The 18,064-nt window shown below is 38.8% G+C and overlaps 1 protein-coding gene across 4 annotated transcripts in view; it reads left to right on the forward strand.

The window, feature by feature from the left end:
• The first annotated feature begins 2,417 nt into the window (after positions 1-2,417).
• PUB49 (plant U-box 49) overlaps positions 2,418-18,064 on the forward strand; it is a 143,087-nt gene continuing 127,440 nt past the window's right edge. For 3 of the 4 annotated variants that reach the window (XR_016264123.1, XR_016264124.1, XM_089446869.1), the window contains exons 1-2: positions 2,419-2,797; positions 2,942-3,004. Coding sequence is in view for 2 of the 4 variants with exons in the window: in XM_089446869.1 (XP_089302995.1) it covers positions 2,670-2,797; positions 2,942-3,004 (191 nt within the window). In the remaining 2 variants the exon portion in view is untranslated. Of the gene's footprint in view, positions 2,798-2,941; positions 3,005-18,064 lie in introns of all 4 variants that reach the window. The other variant, XM_089446870.1, reaches the window with a different exon arrangement.

The raw sequence follows: 18,064 nt of genomic DNA on the forward strand, positions 1-18,064 counted from the left end.
GCATCAATGCAATCAACAGGTATAGGATACAAGACAAAGCATGAATGACTAAAAGAACTTATGAAACATAACCAGAAGGATCATCACCTTCTCCATTGAACTGTTATAACATCAATTAGGTCTTGCACCCATCCATTTAACAATTATAAGTAAATACATGAAATAACCATGACATGAACCAATAATATAACCATGCTTATAACCATATAAATATCAAAGATATGACAACCATTAAATCCACATATAAATCAATGCAAAAGTAAGAGAACTTAGCTTTTATTAAACGTAGGCAATTTTCACCAGGTTCTAGACTTCCATGTACCACCCGACTGTAGACGTGGCTGAACCAAATCTTTATTTTAGCTAGTCACCCCTATGCCATATTCCAAGCATGAATGTGGGATCTCATAGAGCAACCAGTCTAAGAACAACCAAGGGAATCCAAAGGTTAACCACCTCCACCCTCACCAAACCGTGATCACACCAAACTCAGTGCTCCGATCACAACTGAACCGAACTTTGAATGCCATCAGGAATCCATCACTATCCTTGAGGAATTTTATGTCTCTTTGTCTCTCAGGTTTTATTGCAATCCAACCTCGGATCACTATGCCCTAAACCGAGACTAGTCTCTCAGGCTTTACCGCAATCCAAACCTGGATCACTAGGCCCTAAACCGAGACTCCTCCCTCAGGCTTTACCATGTATCCCACCAAAATCGGTCAAGGGATTCCTAGGCCTTTGGGAATGAAACTTGAGACCACCTTTGCCCCGGATTCTGAAATCCATCCAAAAAACCAAAGCTCAAAACCGAGATAAACATCCCAACATACCATGGCATCCGGAAAAAGGCAAGGTTAAGCTGAAAACCACTGTCATAACCCGAAAAACCATGTCACTGACAACAAGAGAACCATACACCAACATGCAAATCCATGCATGTCCAAACCAGCTAGGAAATCACACATGCAAAAGGTTACTTGTAAGTATTCTTGTTGAAGTTACTTGATCATCCTTTTCCTTCCTTGATCCAAGGCTAGAGTGCTCCAAGAAAACTCTAAGTGACCAAGAGTGAGAGAGAGAGAGAACGATGACAGAGCTCCAAACTTGAACTGACAAAAGGTTAGCAAAAGCTTGCCAACTGATCCTTAAAACCCTTTTTATTAAGAGGCCTCTAATTTCTTCATTTTCCATTATTTTCTTTCAATTTCCTCCTCACATGCAACCTGTGACCTTTCACTTTACTATCCTCCTAATTTCCTTTATTTTCATAAATAAATGTGCCAAAAGTGCCTTTTGCCTTTGCCTTTGCCAATTTCCTTAGCCAAAAACACACATCCAATGATGCCCACCAAGATATCTTTGCCCAACATTTAACTTGGAATAAGTGTCCCTTTCCCATGGTCTTATTTTGCCTTTATTAACTTTTATTACATGAAATTTTCACCAAGGTTGTTACAGAGACAAGGGCTGCATGTAGAGGCCAGTGCTCCCCAAAAACCCTGGCCCAACTTCGCAAATATTCTTCTTGTCTTTTAATCTTTTCAAAAACCACAGTGAATAAACCTCGTGCCATAGGGTAAATATTTAGCTTGTCTGTCAAAAGAGGCTTCCATGTCTCAAAGATCCATTTATGCAGATTAACTAGTTGAGGCCAGAACCCATTAAACCTGCAAACCAAACCATTATTTAAAAAATATTTTTCACTGTCTAAAGCTTCTTCATCCATAAGAACATTAAGAGAACAAATTTCTTGCACCACCAAAAGACCGAAACCAAACTTTAGCATAGAGCTATACGTAACCGAAGAAGAGCTAGCTTGACCGGTAGCCATACCTGCAAAAGAAAAAAGATTTATTTGCCAAATCACACAAATTCACCATTAAACGATCTACAAAAAATCCATTCAAACATAGCAAAGATTGAACAGCTAGGGTGGTTTCACCCTAGCCATCACAAGGATTTCCATAGCTCCTTCAATTAAGATTTTGTTTGTATTTAAATATTGATAACTATATATATATATATATATATATTAAATTTTACACTATAAAATAAGGAAAAATAAAACCACGAATAATCAACTTTATATTAGTAAAAAACCCCATTCCCTTATAATCCTCCCTATTAATATAATAATATAATATATTTTAACACATATATTACTATTAACCATACCTCAATTAATGAAATATTATTTTTTACATAAATACATTTATAATTAATATATAAAATTTTAAAATTTCAAATAAAAATTCATAACATTATTATCCCATAATCTTGCATTAATACATAAAAATATATTATCCAACTTTAAGTAGAAATATTGAATATCAACTCTCATAATTTGGCAAAGTCCCTTAAACATAAAACATCAATTCTATGAGCCTATAAGTTATCACTTAATGTGAAATTAGAGGGCGAAAGTTAGAGACAAACGTTATATGTCGAAATAGTTAATCCCCAATAACGTCCAGGGTGAACACAAATTCCACGACTCACTGCGATGAGCTTTGGTCGATCTATCCTCGTTTTGTAATTCATATTCCGCAGTTTATTATACACACCGTTTATCAGGGAGGTTTAATTTCTGGCAGAATTTGTCTGAGGCATCGATTCTGTTCTGTCTGAGGCAAATTGATATCTCATTTCAATTTTAATTGCAAGCGATGGGTAAAAAACAGCACAGCAAGGATCGCATGTTTATAACTAGCACTGAATGGGCGACTGAATGGGGAGGAGCCAAGTCCAAGGAACTCCGGACTCCCTTCAAGCGCCTCCCTTTCAACTGCTGCGCGTAAGTTTCTGTTCATCAATAACGTTAGAATTCAGGACCAAACCCTAGAAACTCGTGCAGGTCCACGGCTTTCTTTTTATTCTGGTGGCGCTATCAATATTTATTTAGACAAGAGATTGATGTATGTTACAATGCATATTGCAGGCTAACATTTACTCCTTTCGATGAACCTGTGTGTACATCCGCGGGGCATGTCTTTGATGTAATGTAAGTATTTTTATATATATATTTTTGCTGTTTGGCAGGTCTTTTCACTCCCAATTGAACTTCTGAAGATCCTATGTACTTGATCTTGCATTATTACGATATGGTTTGCAACCTTAAAATGAAAACAAGGGCACAAGAAAAGGTAGAAAGAGAAAAAAATAGAAAAATATGTCAAAATCAAATGTAATTCAAATAATCCTTAGTAATGAGACCAAAAATCTTGACGCTATGCAAAAATAACACATCTAAATCTTGAAAATCTCATGTTATCTTTCGGATAACTATTTTATTGTTGGGGTCTGAAAGCCCCCTTATTTCCCCCTATGCTACTGCCCCTTGAGCAGTGATAGATGCAACATTATCCTTCTATGGACCTTCTAGTAACCCTCCAAGGGCATCGAACAAATGAGATGTTGTTGGGCGCTTGACAATGTGAGCAAAGTTTTTCAATGCATGTTATGCACCTTTGGTTTTTCTAGGGTATCCTCAAGATCCGAGGACAACTTCGAGTTTTATTGGGGTAGAGGGCTATTGGCCCTCCTACTGAGAGCTTGTCCTAGAGAGTTTGCCCTAAAAACTTGAACCCAACCTTCTTCGACATCATATTGGGATGAAGGCTAGATTAACTGGAGGAGGTTGAGGAGCTTTAGCGCCTAGAGGTTGGGGGTGTTAGGTTTTACATCCCAAATTCTATAGTAAGCTCTTTGGCATTTGAAACATGGATTAGGCAAGTTAATGTAACACATAACTTGCCTAAACATCTTTGTGTCAAGAGGCACACATTATATCGTAGTGTGTGGGGGAGATGTGTCACGAGTGAGCAAGTCTAACACTGACATCATGTTGGCTCTTCAGAGATAAAAGGAATAATAACATTTAATGTGTTAATGAAATATATAATAGCCTAGATCCTTTTTAACCACGAATTTATCAATCCTTAACAATGATCAAATCCCTTGAGGTGAAAACTTTTCCTTGATTTTGCACTGTAAAAAAGGTTTGCACCTCGAGGAATTTGATCCCTCTCAGCATTTGATAGACATGGAGTTTAAATGGATATAGGTTGGTGTTACCCACATGGATGTAAACATACTCCTTGATATCTTTGAACAAGCTAAACTTCAAACAAGCCCTTTATTTTGGTCGAGAATTGAAGTGTCTATGATCGTGGCATTTAACATTGCCAATGGATTGGAGATTTGTGTGAGGAATGATTAGAATTTGCATGGCAATCCAAGAAACTTAACCCAAACAAGAGAACAAATATGGGAAGTATCCTCAATAGAGAATTTGGGATAAGTTATTTAATGTGTATAAAGACCATCCAATTTGAATTCACAAGCCTAAATCTTTTGTTTATCTCATAAAAATAGTATCAATCTCTAGTTTAAGAGAAACATTTCTAGATAGTATTGAGTCCCCTTTGGATAGTTTTGTGTTTGGACTCACATTGTTCCAACACAGATAGGGTTTAATTGCCTCCCATGCTTTTGCAAGGCTTTGAACCACAAAAGTTCCTTCTACTTTGGTCAAAGTGATGATGAACGATTAAAGGCCTAGACCTAACCATGCTTTTTAACCCATTGGGTACCCTCATGAATGCAATTCTTGTGAAGACTTTTCTAGGCCATGTTTCCTTTGAGAGTTCTAATGATCCGCTTAGCACGAATAGCTCGACCCGAAGTATGAGTCATGTTAATGGCCATAACCCTTGTGACCTTCATCATGCAACGAAGAATCCCTCTTGGAGGCTTGCAAAGTTGAAGGGAGTTTCCCAAAACCCAAATAATTGGTTAGGTCGAGCTCATGACTAGCCTTGGTTTAGAGACTAATCTAGCGTGACATGCATCCTCTATGTGTAGCACTATGTTTTTGTCTATTGAATATTAGTCTTAAGCTATACAAAAAATTTGTTGACATTCCATGGTATTATTGACAAACTCTTTCTCCTCAAGTATTGTGAAAAAGGAATTGTTGACAAAGTGTGCCTTAACAAGCTTGCTAACATTAAACTCAGGTGGAGGAATTCCCTTGACAAGTCCTATGAACTATAAAATAGCTCAGAAGTTTTGCTGTCATCTCATAACTGAAGGTGTTAGTTGGTAGCCTTGTCAAATAGACCGAAGAAGATTAACTTCCTTAGATTTATTTTGGTTAATTTAGGGGTAATCCAAAGCATCTAAGAGTATTAATTTCCTTTAGATAATCTGGACCAAAGTTAAGGGATTTGAACATGGTTAGGATAAAGTGACCAAAACTTATGCAAGGAGCCCACACCATGCCCTCACAATTTGCAATTATAGTATTTAAGATAAACCATCTTTAATAAAACTTATCTTATTGAGGTGAATATTATTTGATGAAATATAGTTTACTATTAATGTGAGAGGTTTGGCCAAAATCTTCTCTGAGATATTCAAGAGGGTGACAGGACATCCAACTTGTGTTGAGAATCATCAAGATTCTCAGTTTGGGGAACAAACTTTATAAAACCTTTGTTAAGATTGGATCCCATTGATTGTTTTTAGTAGCATCTTTGAAACAAGTTTGACCCAATAAAATCCCAAGTGGCTTTGTTGAAATCACATGGAAATCTGTCTAGACTCAAGGATATGATCATCTATGAGAAGGAAGTGATCGACTCATCCAAGGTTAACAATTGACTGTATAACATTGCCCACACATCAATTACCTTACGTTGCCAACACATCAATTACCTTTTGTTGGACCATGTCAATACATGTTTGCATGGGCATCCTATGTTCCTCAGTGAGACCTTGAGGTTGAAAGACTATTATGTAGTCAGAAATAGATTCATTTTCAATATATTCTTGTTGAGTAAGTTTGTGTTAAACTTTTGGTGCTACTCCAAAAGTGTTTACACTATGCTTGGGGTTGCTTCATGTGATGTGGGATGCATGGTGTGTTGACTATCATTGGTTGTACCATGATGGACATACCACTTACACATTGAAGATAGCTTGGTCATGGATTACTATGCCTTGACTTGATGCTCATGTGTTGCACTTCCTTTCTGAGGTTGGAGGCCTATGTGGATTGGTGACTTTCTCCATGATGTGCACTTGTAGAGTTTGGTTGCTTACTTGGGAGGACAACTCACTTGGAGGAGGAGCATTGGGCATCTTGGAGGAGTGCATTGAGCCTTAGGTAGTATGGGGATGCTTGGTTGCTTGCATGGGTGCTTGTACTTGACTTGACATGTTTCACTTGTAGTTCGAGTGCTCATATGTGGATCTATCTTGTTAATTTTAGGCAACAATGGTATGTTTTATGCTTTAGAGCAGTTTTACTTCAATTTCTTTGTTAGCCCAATATCAATATCCAGATTAGCAATCACATCAACATGATAGTAAAATGCAGATAAAACATAAACATAAATAGTAGAAGACAAGCCAAGACAAGAGGACACGAGATGTGGCACCAGCCAGGGACAAACCCCAATGTGGGGAAACCCTTGATCAATTCTTCTTATATTCTTAAATAGTTCAGTAGAGAGAGATAGTACAATTTACAAATCTGATAATTTATGACAGCAGCAAAAGAGCCCTGACCAGAAAAGTCAATGTTGGTCAACAGGGCATATTTGACCCTCAATAAATTGGTCAACTTTAGTCAACTTTAGCCTCCAAACAACAAGATGAATCAACCCTCAAAAGAACCCAAAATCAGGCCAATCATATCTAGTCAAACAGCTAACCTGCGGTCAGCCCTAGCTGCAGTCAACGTTGGTCAAAGTCAACGTTTGGCCTCGATTTTTGTGACCAGAAATGCGGCTTGCCCAAACAGAGAGCCCCCACAAAAACACAGTCAAAGGAGGTCAACGCTTGGTCAAACTATCGAGAAATTCGGTCTCCTGAAATTTCGACCTCTTGAAATTTTGCCGTCCTGAAATTTCGGCCTCCCGAAATTCGCTCTGCTGAAATTTCGAACGTGTGGAGAGAGAGAGGTCTAGAAATCCGTACCCAATCAATGAGGAGAGAGAGAGATAAGTGTGAAGATGAGTGTGTCCAAATGAGGCTAAGGCGTCATGTATTTATAACAAACGTTGAGGATGAATAGACGTGACTGTTGGGCTTCTGAGCCTACATAAGTTTGCTGGCCAACCTTGATAATTTGTCCATAATCAAAATAAATTCATAACTTCATTTGTACATATTGGAATCGGATGATCTTTAGATCAATCCTACCCTTCTCGGAGAGAGGAATCCAAGAAAAATATCAGTTGTCATAAATAAGATGACTCATGTGGAGTTTGGCCCCAGTTGCCAATTTTAACACTCCCTCTCAACCAGGGATAACTCCATCTGCTAATCCATTTTCCAATTTGTACTATCTCTGCCATCAATGCACTGCTCTGCTCTGCTGAACTATGAAGAAGAAGAAGTGATCGAGAATGTATCATACCATTCTCTACTGACCCGAAGTCAGTGCCAATCAAAGGAGAGTGTGTCATACCATTCGTACTGACCTAAAGTCAGTTCCAATCAAAAGACAGTGTCTCATACCACTCTTACTGACCCGAAGTTAGTTCTAATTGATCCCAGATCAATATCAGTCATCCTAGCATAGGGAGTACGGTAGTACACGATGCGTCCATCGGTAGTACTATGGTCCCTATCCTCATTTCCCTACTCATTGGCCAAATGAGAGGTACTTCCCATGAGTCTTAGACTGCATGGGTAGGATGTCTTAGCAGGAGAAGGATGAACCACTCATCCTGCCTACATGTTGCCAAGGGGTATTGCAGGGGAAGGTTGGACCACTCACCCTGTAGTATGTACACAACAAACCACTAGGGGAAGGCTGAACCACTCACCCTATGGTTGCTCATTGCTCCAAGAAGTACCCCAAGCCCCCTAGAGCTCTCAGAGCTCAATGTCCCCTCATACAGGACCCTCATAAGAGGGTCTCTCCACAACTCCAAGTCGTTCTCGGAAGATCGAGAACTTGACCTTCCCCAGGGGCTTTGTTAGAATATCGACAACTTGCTCATCAGTAACAATGTGATGGAGCCTTATTGCTCCTCGTTGTACCATATCCCATATTAAGTGGTACCTTATATCTATATGCTTGGAGCGATCATGAAACACGAGATTCTCTGATAATCGGATCCCACTCTGGTTGTCGCAGAGGATCATGGTGGTATCCAACACATGTCCAAACAACTCATTGAAGAGCTTCCTCAACCAGACAACTTCACAGGAGGCCATACTAGCAGCTATGTATTCGACCTCGGCGGTGCTCAAGGCAACCGATTTCTGCTTCCTGCTCATCCAGGATATCGAAGCAGAACCCAAAGAAAAACAACAGAAGTGCTCTTGCGATCCACCACACTGCCAGCCCAATCAACATCAGAATAACCATGCAGCCTCACATCTTCGACAATGTATCTCAGTCCATGAGTGATTGTGCCCCGAAGATATCTCAGAAGATTCTTGGCACCAATCCAATGTATATGATGAGGCTCAACCATATATTGGCTCAATGTGTTAATTGCAAAACATATGTCCGGACGAGAGATCACCAAGAACATCAGTGCTCCTATGAGTTGACGATACTCAGAAGCATTTCCCAATTCAGGTCCAGCAACACTACCACATAACTTATTAAAGTTAAGTTCCATCGGAGTAGTCACAGGCTTGCAGTCCACCATCCCAAATCTTTCCAATATCTTCACAACATATTTTCCTTAAGAGAGGAAAATTTCACCTAGCTTTTGCCAGATCTCCAACCCTAGGAAATAGTGCATCGGTCCTAGGTCCTTCATCTGAAATTCAGAAGCCAACTCACTCTTACATTTGTGAATGAGAGGGTCTGCACATCCATCGACTCCATGGTTGATTTTGTAGAGCCACATAGAGGTGACAACCGATTTGTCTTGGGGTCTCGGGACCACATCCTAGACATCATTCTTCATAATTGACTCGTATTCTTCATTCATAGCATCCTTCCATACTTGATGCTTCACGACTTCTTTGAATGATGAAGGCTCATTTTGAATGATAGTGCTCATGGCGGTCAAATATCCTTGATACCTGTTCGGCTTCTTGCTTTCACGGAAAGCCCCCCTTGGTGCAATGTGTCTCTCGGCATCTTCGAGAGTCTCCCTAAGCCATGAGGGTCTCCTTTTGGAGGAGGAGGGTTCATGAGGAGGAGGATTAGTAGGATCCATAGGTTCATCAACATTAGGCATCGCTTCGTCTTCTTTTGCACCCTGATTTCCGGTGTCAGCTTCTTTGTCCTTCCTTAGGATAGGAAGGTTGTTGATCTTCCTGAGGGCCATATCTTCGTCGAAGGTGACATCATGACTTATCTCAACTTCCTCTTGATCAACCACATAAATTTTATATCCCTTAGAATTTTCACTATAGCCCACAAATATTCCTTTCTTCCCAAATGCACCCAATTTGCTTCTTTTCTCTTTCAGCACATGAAAATATACGAGACTTCCAAAATTTCTAGAATGAGAGACATCGGGTTTCTTACCAGTGAACATTTCTTTGGGAGTCTTGGAGTCTAATGCTTGATGAGGGCATCGATTTTGAACATACATAATGATATTTGCAGCGTCAGCCCATTGGAACTTCGGAAGGCCTTGATCATGAAGCATGGCACGAATTGCTTCTACAATAGAGCGATTCTTCCTTTCAGCCACACCATTCTGCTCAGGAGTGTATGGCATTGTAGACTCCCTCTTAATGCCAACTTCTCTGCAATAATCTTGGAATTCATTGGATTCGTACTCGGTCCCATTATTAGTCCTCAATATCTTGATTTTCTTTTCGGATTGGTTTTCGATCAAAGGCTTTGAAGTGTCGGAACTAGGTGAACACTTCATCCTTCTTCTTCAAGAAGTAGATCCAGGTCTTGCGAGAATAATCATCCGTAAAGGTGAGATAATATAAGTATCCTCCCAAAGAGTTTATGAGCATCATACTAGATATGTCGGAGTGGATCAATTGCAATATATCTGTGGTCTTGCTATTACTTGAGGGGAATGGTCCCCTTGTAAGTTTTCCTTCGGCACATCCTGGACATACACCTTCATGCTCTACTTTGAACTCGCGCATACCTGTCACCATTTGTCTCACATCGGGTAGAGCCTTATAATGAAGATGCGCAAACCTTCGTTGCCATTGTTCAGATGGTAGAGATGTGTCGCAAGACATGGCTCCCAATGGACTTTGTCCAACTTGATACAAAGTGTCAACCCTGAACCCAAGAGTAAAAGCATCTTTAAAATTTCTTTTCCAAACACGTACCTTTCCATCAATGAATGCCACCTTGAGTCCTTTGTCCGCCATGGCTGAAATGGACACCAGGTTCTTCTTGAGATCAGGTACATATAGTATTTCTTGCAAATGAATAGTGTTACCTTGATTCAATTGAAGGGTCGCATTCCCTACTCCCTTCACGGGACAGGTGGCATCGTCTCCAAGGATGATCTCAAGTTTGTCTCCTTTTCTATCAGATTAGAGAGGGCTTCCTTGTATCTGGTGAAGTGCCTTGAGGCACCACTATCAATCAGCCAATTTCCAAAAGTTTCCGGAGGAGAGGCAGTGGAGAGGACAATATAAGATAGTACTCTTTTTGCTTATTGTTAACAACATTGGATTCTTCATACCTGGAGTTCCTTGATTTCTTGGAGGGTCAACCATTTCCTTAATGTCCCGCATTCCTTTTTCCTTTGCCATTGGACTTGCCATTCCTTTGATCGTTGTTGTTGAAGTTGCCTCTGGAATGATTGTGATCATCATCATGCGATGTGTCCCTTCTATTTGGACACTCCCTTGCATAGTGGCCAAACTTATTGCAAACAAAGCATCTTCCCTTCCTTCGATTTTTGAATCCTAGTCTTCCTTGACTTTGCTTCTTTGAACCTGCATTGTTCTTCCTCTTGGCATGAGCGGAGAATGCAGTGGGGTTGCTCCACCATTCTTGTTTCTTCTTGAATGCATCTCGACATCAATTCTTCGAACCTTGGAATTCGATCATTGTTGAGTATGGTGGTTCTAAATACATACCACTCAGGTGGGAGTCCTCCAAGGGTGGCGAAAGTAAGTTCCTTGTCAGGAATGACCTCTCCAACCGAGAGTAGGTCATTCTTGATCTCAGTAATCCTCAAGAAATAGGATTGAATGTCCTCGTCCTTGCCCTTCTTAATATCCTTCAACTTATTCTTGAGAAATAGAATTTGATAAGCATTACGAACCTTGAACATGCCGACCAACATGTCGTAGATCTCCTTGGAGGTCTTCAATTCGGAGATATAGACCACCAAATGCTTGTCAATGGAATCCCTGATAATCTTCTTGGCTTTGACTTCAGCTGTATTGTACTTGGTCTTCGCAACAGCCAGTGCATTTGAAGGAGGCTCAGGGATTTTACCCTGCACATAATCCATTACTTCTTTTTCTTCCAAGGTCAAATCAAGAGACATCTTCCATCCATGATAGTCAAATTTATCATGGAGCTTGTCTTCAACTGGGAAGTAGGATGAGGAACCCATTGAGCCTTTTGTCCTTGTCCAACTGTCTTTTGTGATTGCTCTTTCACCCTTGCTTGGGCTTTGTCTTCACCTCAGCTTTGATACCATGTTAATTTTAGGCAACAATGGTATGTTCTGTGCTTTAGAGCAATTTTACTTTAATTTCTTTATTAGCCCAGTATCAATATCCAGATTAGCAATCACATCAACATGATAGTAAAATGTAGATAGAACATAAACATAAACAGTAAAAGACAAGCCAAGACAAGAGGACACAAGATGTGGCACCAGCCAGGGACAAACCCCAATGTGGGGAAACCCTTGATCAATTCTTCTTATATTCTTCAATAGTTCAACGGAGAGAGAGATAGTACAATTTACAAATCTGGATATTTATGACAGCAGCAAAAGAGCCCTAACCAGAAAAGTCAATGCTGGTCAACAGGGCAGATTTGACCCTCAATAAATTGGTCAACTTCAGTCAACTTCGGCCTCCAAACAACAAGATGAATCAGCCCTCAAAAGAACCCAAAATCAGCCCAATCAAATCTAGTCAAACAACCAACTTGCGGTTAGCCCTAGCTGCAGTCAACGCTGGTCAAAGTCAACGTTTGGCCTCAATTTCTGTGCCCAGAAATGCGGCCTGCCCAAACAGAGAGCCCCCACAAAAAGGCAGTCAAAGGAGGTCAACACATGTTGGTCAACGCTTGGTCAAACTGTCTAGAAATTCGGCCTCCTGAAATTTCACTCTCCTAAAATTTCGGACGTGTGGAGAGAGAGAGGCCTAGAAATCCGTACCCAATCAATGAGGAGAGAGAGAGAGAGAAATGTGAAGATGAGTGTGTCCAAATGTGGCTAAGGCATCATGTATTTATAGCAAACGTTGAGGATGAATAGACGTGACTGTTGGGCTTCTGAGTCTACATAAGTTCGCTGGCCGACCTTGACAATTTGTCCATAATCAAAATAAATTCATAACTTCATTTGTACATATTGGAATCGAATGATCTTTAGATCAATCCTACACCTCTCGGAGAGAGGAATCCAAGAAAAATATCAGTTGTCATAAATAAGATGACCCATGTGGAGTTTGGCCCTAGTTGCCAATTTTAACAATCTATTGTTCAATTAGGATGCTTATTGTGGACTAGGTCCACTTTGTTATTGTTGCTCTCCCTTACCTTCCATATAAATAAATGAAAGAGAGTCTTTTTCACGTATTCATTCATTTTGACTCATGTAATCACATGCCTATGGTAAAAATGAGGGAGCTAGAGCGAACTAGACTTTGTGTACTCCTCTTTGTTGTATCTGCTCTCTTTTCTCTTTAATGCGAATTTGTCCCTTTGTACTCTCTTTCAATGTTCCACTGAGTTTTCGGGATGGGGAAACGTGGGAGCTGGGATACGCACAAGGGGGACGTATATAAGCAACCCCAAAATTTAGGGAATTTTCGGGGAAACGCAGGGACGTTAGAGTCATAAAAATTAAAAATTATTAAAAATTTAATATATAAAAATAAAAAAATAAAATCCCAAAAATATGTCAGTAACTAAATAGAAAATCTTAATAATTATGAAATGTACCTCTAAAGACTAAATATGATCATCATTACATATTAGACTATTATCATTTATGAATTATCTTTGACATTTTTGCATTGTAAATCTAGAAGTAAATTACTAAATAGTAAACTGAATCCATCATTTGACATTATGCAATGTTCCATTTAAATTCATAATTTGGCATGATGCAAGGTACATCTAAATTAAATTAATAAATTCATCATTTGACAATTGAAATTATGTAATGCACATCCAATTTTCAAAAAGGATAAAAAGTGAATTCATCATATGACAATGATAATGACATTATGTTAAAGTCTAAAATAGCCATAGAATACTAAACTAAAAGTAAACATAGAAAGCACTGAGCAGTGAAATACTAGTAAATTTATCAAAAAGTACTAAATAATAAATACTAAGTTTTAAGTTTTAATATACTTTTTTATTTTTGTTATTTTTTTTTTAAGTTTTAAATTTTAATATATATATATATATATATATATATTTTAATATTTGTAAGTTTTAACAAGTTTTAAGTTTTAATATAGTTTCATTTTTTATTTTTATTTTTGTTTTTTCTTAAATTTTTTCATATATTTAAATTTGCATTTTTAATTTTTTTTTTAATGTTATAAAAATTATTAGACAAAAAAAACGGGGGGACGCATATGAGCCCCCCTTGCATCCCCGCAACGTCCCTCTTGCGTCCCCCCAACGTCCCTCTTGCAAAGGAGTCACGTTTCGTTGCCTGAAAAACGCTCCCCAAAAGTTTCCGCAAAAAGGGGATGTAGGGGAAATGTTTCCCTAGGAGTTTCCTCGTCCTCGGAGCGTGGGGGAGCACTGGGGCACGTCCTCCACCCCGGGGGACATGTCCCCGTGGAACACTACTCTTTTTCATTGCATTTGCTTTCTTTTGTCTTTAGTGTGAACTAATTTCTTTATACTCTTTTTCATTGGGTATTCTTTTGTTTAGAGATTTAAGGGAAGACAAGGTTAGGGTTTGCGTTAAGAAGACAAAGAAGACCAAGGTTTGGGAGAAACCTCAGAGGAGGAAGAGGAGCACTTATTTTTGGAGTTCTTGTGACATAAGATAAGGTAATTTTATTGATGTCCAACAAATGACCACAAATGTGGGTCAATGGGATTAAAGATACATCAAATGTGAGTACAATGTGTGAGTACAAAAGCAACTCCTAGGTAATGCTAAAAGCAAGATAAAGGGAGCTAAAGAATGACCACAAAAGTGGGTCAATGGGATTAAAGATACATCAAATGTGAGTACAAAAGCAACTCCTAGATAATGCTAAAAGCAAGATAAATTTATTTATAAGATAATATTCTTATAAATAAATTATAAGAATATTAAAATATTAAAAATCATCCTAACCATAAAACGTTTTAGGCATTCATTAACAAACATATAAACTTAAGAACACAACATTAATAATACATTAACCTCCTAAGTAACTAAAATCTTGTAAAAATTAAACAAAATTACTATAAGTTACAATTAATTAAAACATAATCATTAGGATATATTATTAAATAAAATATAACAAAAAACTTATTACACAAATAATTCACTTAAATGCAATTAATAAAAAAACTTTAATAATCATATCCATGTATAATAAATAAAATTAAAAAGAGCTTTAACAAAATTAAAAAGAGATTTAATATATTAGGACAGTTATAATATATATATATATATATATATATATATAAATAAAAATATATAAAAATTTAGTTAATTCAAATCATTAGGCTGGTCGGCTCTCATACTTGACATCTCAACCTAACCTTATTTATCTCTACTGTCTCTCTCCTTTGTAAAAACAAGTCCTGATGATGAGTCTTGGTCTAGACTCAAAACGTCGACAAAGCAAAAATGAAAACTGTGGAATATCCGAGTTCAGATTCTAAAAAACCTAACCACAGAGATCTACAATCCATTAAGATAAAGGGAGCTAAAGAAAAAATATAACATAGATAAGTATCTAGCTAAGCTAATCACTAGGCCTAATAGACACTAAGAGATACATATAGTAGTATCGTAGGTGTGGTGATTCAAAGTAAGAGTTGAATATTGGAAAACTGAGCATCTCGATGTTCATCAAGAGAAAGAGAGAGGGAGAGTTGAGGATGATGTCATGATCTCTAGGACTTGATGATCGAGGGTGAAGGGGGCGACTAGGGCATCAACTCACTATTAGAGCCCTTGGCCACCATAGTGGGATCCAAGTGTACGATCTTTTGGGGATATAGGAGCAAGGAAACCCTATTCTGCTACTATCCAAGGTTGGCTATTTAGCTGAGGCTGGGAGGTGCCTTGCTCTGGATCCCTTTAGAGTGGGCGGCCCACTTGTCACTATCAGGATGTGTGGTTTGACACCTTTGAGTTGGCCTCAATGATATTGATTAAACTCCTAGGTGGGGGGGGGTGTTGAGGGGAGACTCGAGGTATCACCACTCTTTGATTTGAAGTACTCTAGAGCTTTGCTTGTCTCTTGTTGCCTTGATTTGATAGAGAAACATGAAAATATGAGGTGATCCTCTTGGTGGTCACATGGTGAGGCAAGCATGCAAAAACAAAGATTTGTGATTGAATATCTCCCTGATGAAGAGAGATAGACATCTCTGATTGCGATATTGGAAGAAAGTGGGGAGGGATCTCCTTGAGTCTCGATAGATGTTGTGGTAGCATCCTTTGATCTCATAGTAGAAGGGGTACTTGAAAATGAGGTGCATCTTTGTCTTGGGTTCCTGTACGTGGCAAATTTAGGAGCTCCTATATGATTATTGAATATGATGATTGATCTCCACCTAGCCAACCTAGAATTGGCTTAGAGAGATCCTGAGTGAATGCATCTAGTCTCTATGTGTATGGGGATGCATGATGATGCCATCCTACAACTCGAAGAAGTGCTCAAGGTAGAAATACATCTTTGGGTCTAGGATGTTTACAGGTGAGGTCCAAGTGACTAGGGTGAGAGAAGAAGACTAGTGTTTTGTGGTATTTGGAAGACCTAGTACTATTTGGAGTGTTCGATGTGGAGAAGATAGGGAGACTTATCTTGTACATTTGTGTGATGCAAGTGAAGGTGCCAAGGAGGACTTGGTGGTGTGTATATGCTAACTTGTTGTGGATCTTTGGTAGAGCAATCAGATTTGGTTGTGAGTGATTCCTAGCTAGGAGTTGGTGTCTAGGGTTCTCTTATGGTTTCCCTACCTAGGGTTTAGAGAGAATGACTTGTATCAGCTTGTACTAAATTGTTGTATGTACTTATACTTCATCTTATACACATATATGTAGTGTTCCTGCTGTCCAAAACTTTGTGTACTTGCAGATTTGAATTTCAACTTATGTTCTCATGACGAACGAGTAGTTTCTAGTGTTGGCTATGCATGTCGACTTGACATAACATTGAGCAGCTTTTCTCAAGTGAGTTAACAAACATATAGAAGCTGAAGGGGCAGATTAGGGCTGTTATAAATCTGCTGTAGTAAGTATTTTCAGATCTGTTATATGCTTCACAATTGTGCCCTAAGGGATGGAAACTTGTTCTATTGAAATAATTTTTTTTGATGTTTATTTTTATGGGCTGCCTTATGTGTTTGGTTGAAAAGAAGTGAAGGATATGCTACTGTAATTTATATTTCAGATTCAGCGCTAAGGCTGAAATGTCACAGGAAATATATTTAGAAAACCTTAAGGCTGAGGTGAAAATTTTGAATTTGTATTAATTACCTTACATTGAAATTCCAACAATCTGCTGATTTGAATTTTAATATTTGAAATCTCGCTGTGGCCTCTTTGAGGCTAGGGTCTTAAAGAAATCCTTTGTTGACTGCCCCCCCTTTCAAGCCAATTAACTCAGTTTTAAAATTGAGTCCCTTGGGCACCCCTAATCTATGTGACCTTTAGGTGGTCTCTAAACTTGGTCACCCTAGCGTAAAGTTCCTTGTTGAAGGGTTATTTTGAAGACACTGTCTTACCATTTACAGTGCATCTTTGACAACTCTTTCTTCTAATAGTTGTAATTTGCCTTCCAAAATCCCCATTTAAAGAAGTGTTCCTAGAAATGACGCATTTCACCAAGTAATTCAACCATCCTTGTTTCTAGACTTTGGGATGAGCTTCAAAAGATGCAATTTAAACAATTTTGATTCTTAAGATGGTAAACATTCATGCTGTATTGGTCCTTGGGCACTCACATCTTCATCACACCCATAAAATTAAAATTGGGTAGGCTGGTAGTTTGAAATAGTTGCCTCCACTTAACACTTGCATAAGTTGGGACTGTGAACATTAAGAAAGAAGTGTTCTACTAGGAGATTTCATTGCCGCTATTGAGATTTTGTATGCTCCCTCTCTGCCTACTTTTGCTATCGAGATCAAAGATGCTTAGCTCTTTTCATGAGGGAGTTGCTAGGGCACCAATCACAGATCTTGTGAGGGGTTCCCCATCAAAAGCCCATCAGGCAAATTGCCCTGTACTTCCCTACAGTCCTGTTCCCTGGTGGCAACAATTGACAAGATGAGGCCGAGATCACTCTAGACTCTAGATCAATGAGATACTAGACTTCTTCTAAATCCTCCCTAATAGGTTGATCGACCTCTATGAGACTTTTGAGGATCTCTAATTCTAAATCTCTGCACAGATCTCAACATAGATCCCATGCAGCCGGAAAACACCCTAGCTTTATGAGCCTTAGAGCTAGATTCACTAGATCCATTCATGCCACTAGCATTCCATTTGGAGATTCTTCCCCTTAACCGTAGATGTTAGGAAAGACAAATCGCTTAGGTCTAGGTCTTCTCCTAGGATTGCCCAGTCAGGCCTCCCTGGCTCCTAGTATTCTCCAAACAACACCATCAAGCCTCACATTGGTGCCATTACAGTGATAGATGAAGACAAGGATGCCCCTTCTCCCTCCTTGAGCTTTACTCTTGTTTCCATTTTTGATGCTAATGTTGAGCTAGGG

Source organism: Pinus tabuliformis, chromosome X (assembly GCF_031772625.1).
Source record: "Pinus tabuliformis cultivar Carrire ecotype Pingquan chromosome X, CPIR1, whole genome shotgun sequence".
Lineage (NCBI taxonomy): Eukaryota > Viridiplantae > Streptophyta > Pinopsida > Pinales > Pinaceae > Pinus > Pinus tabuliformis.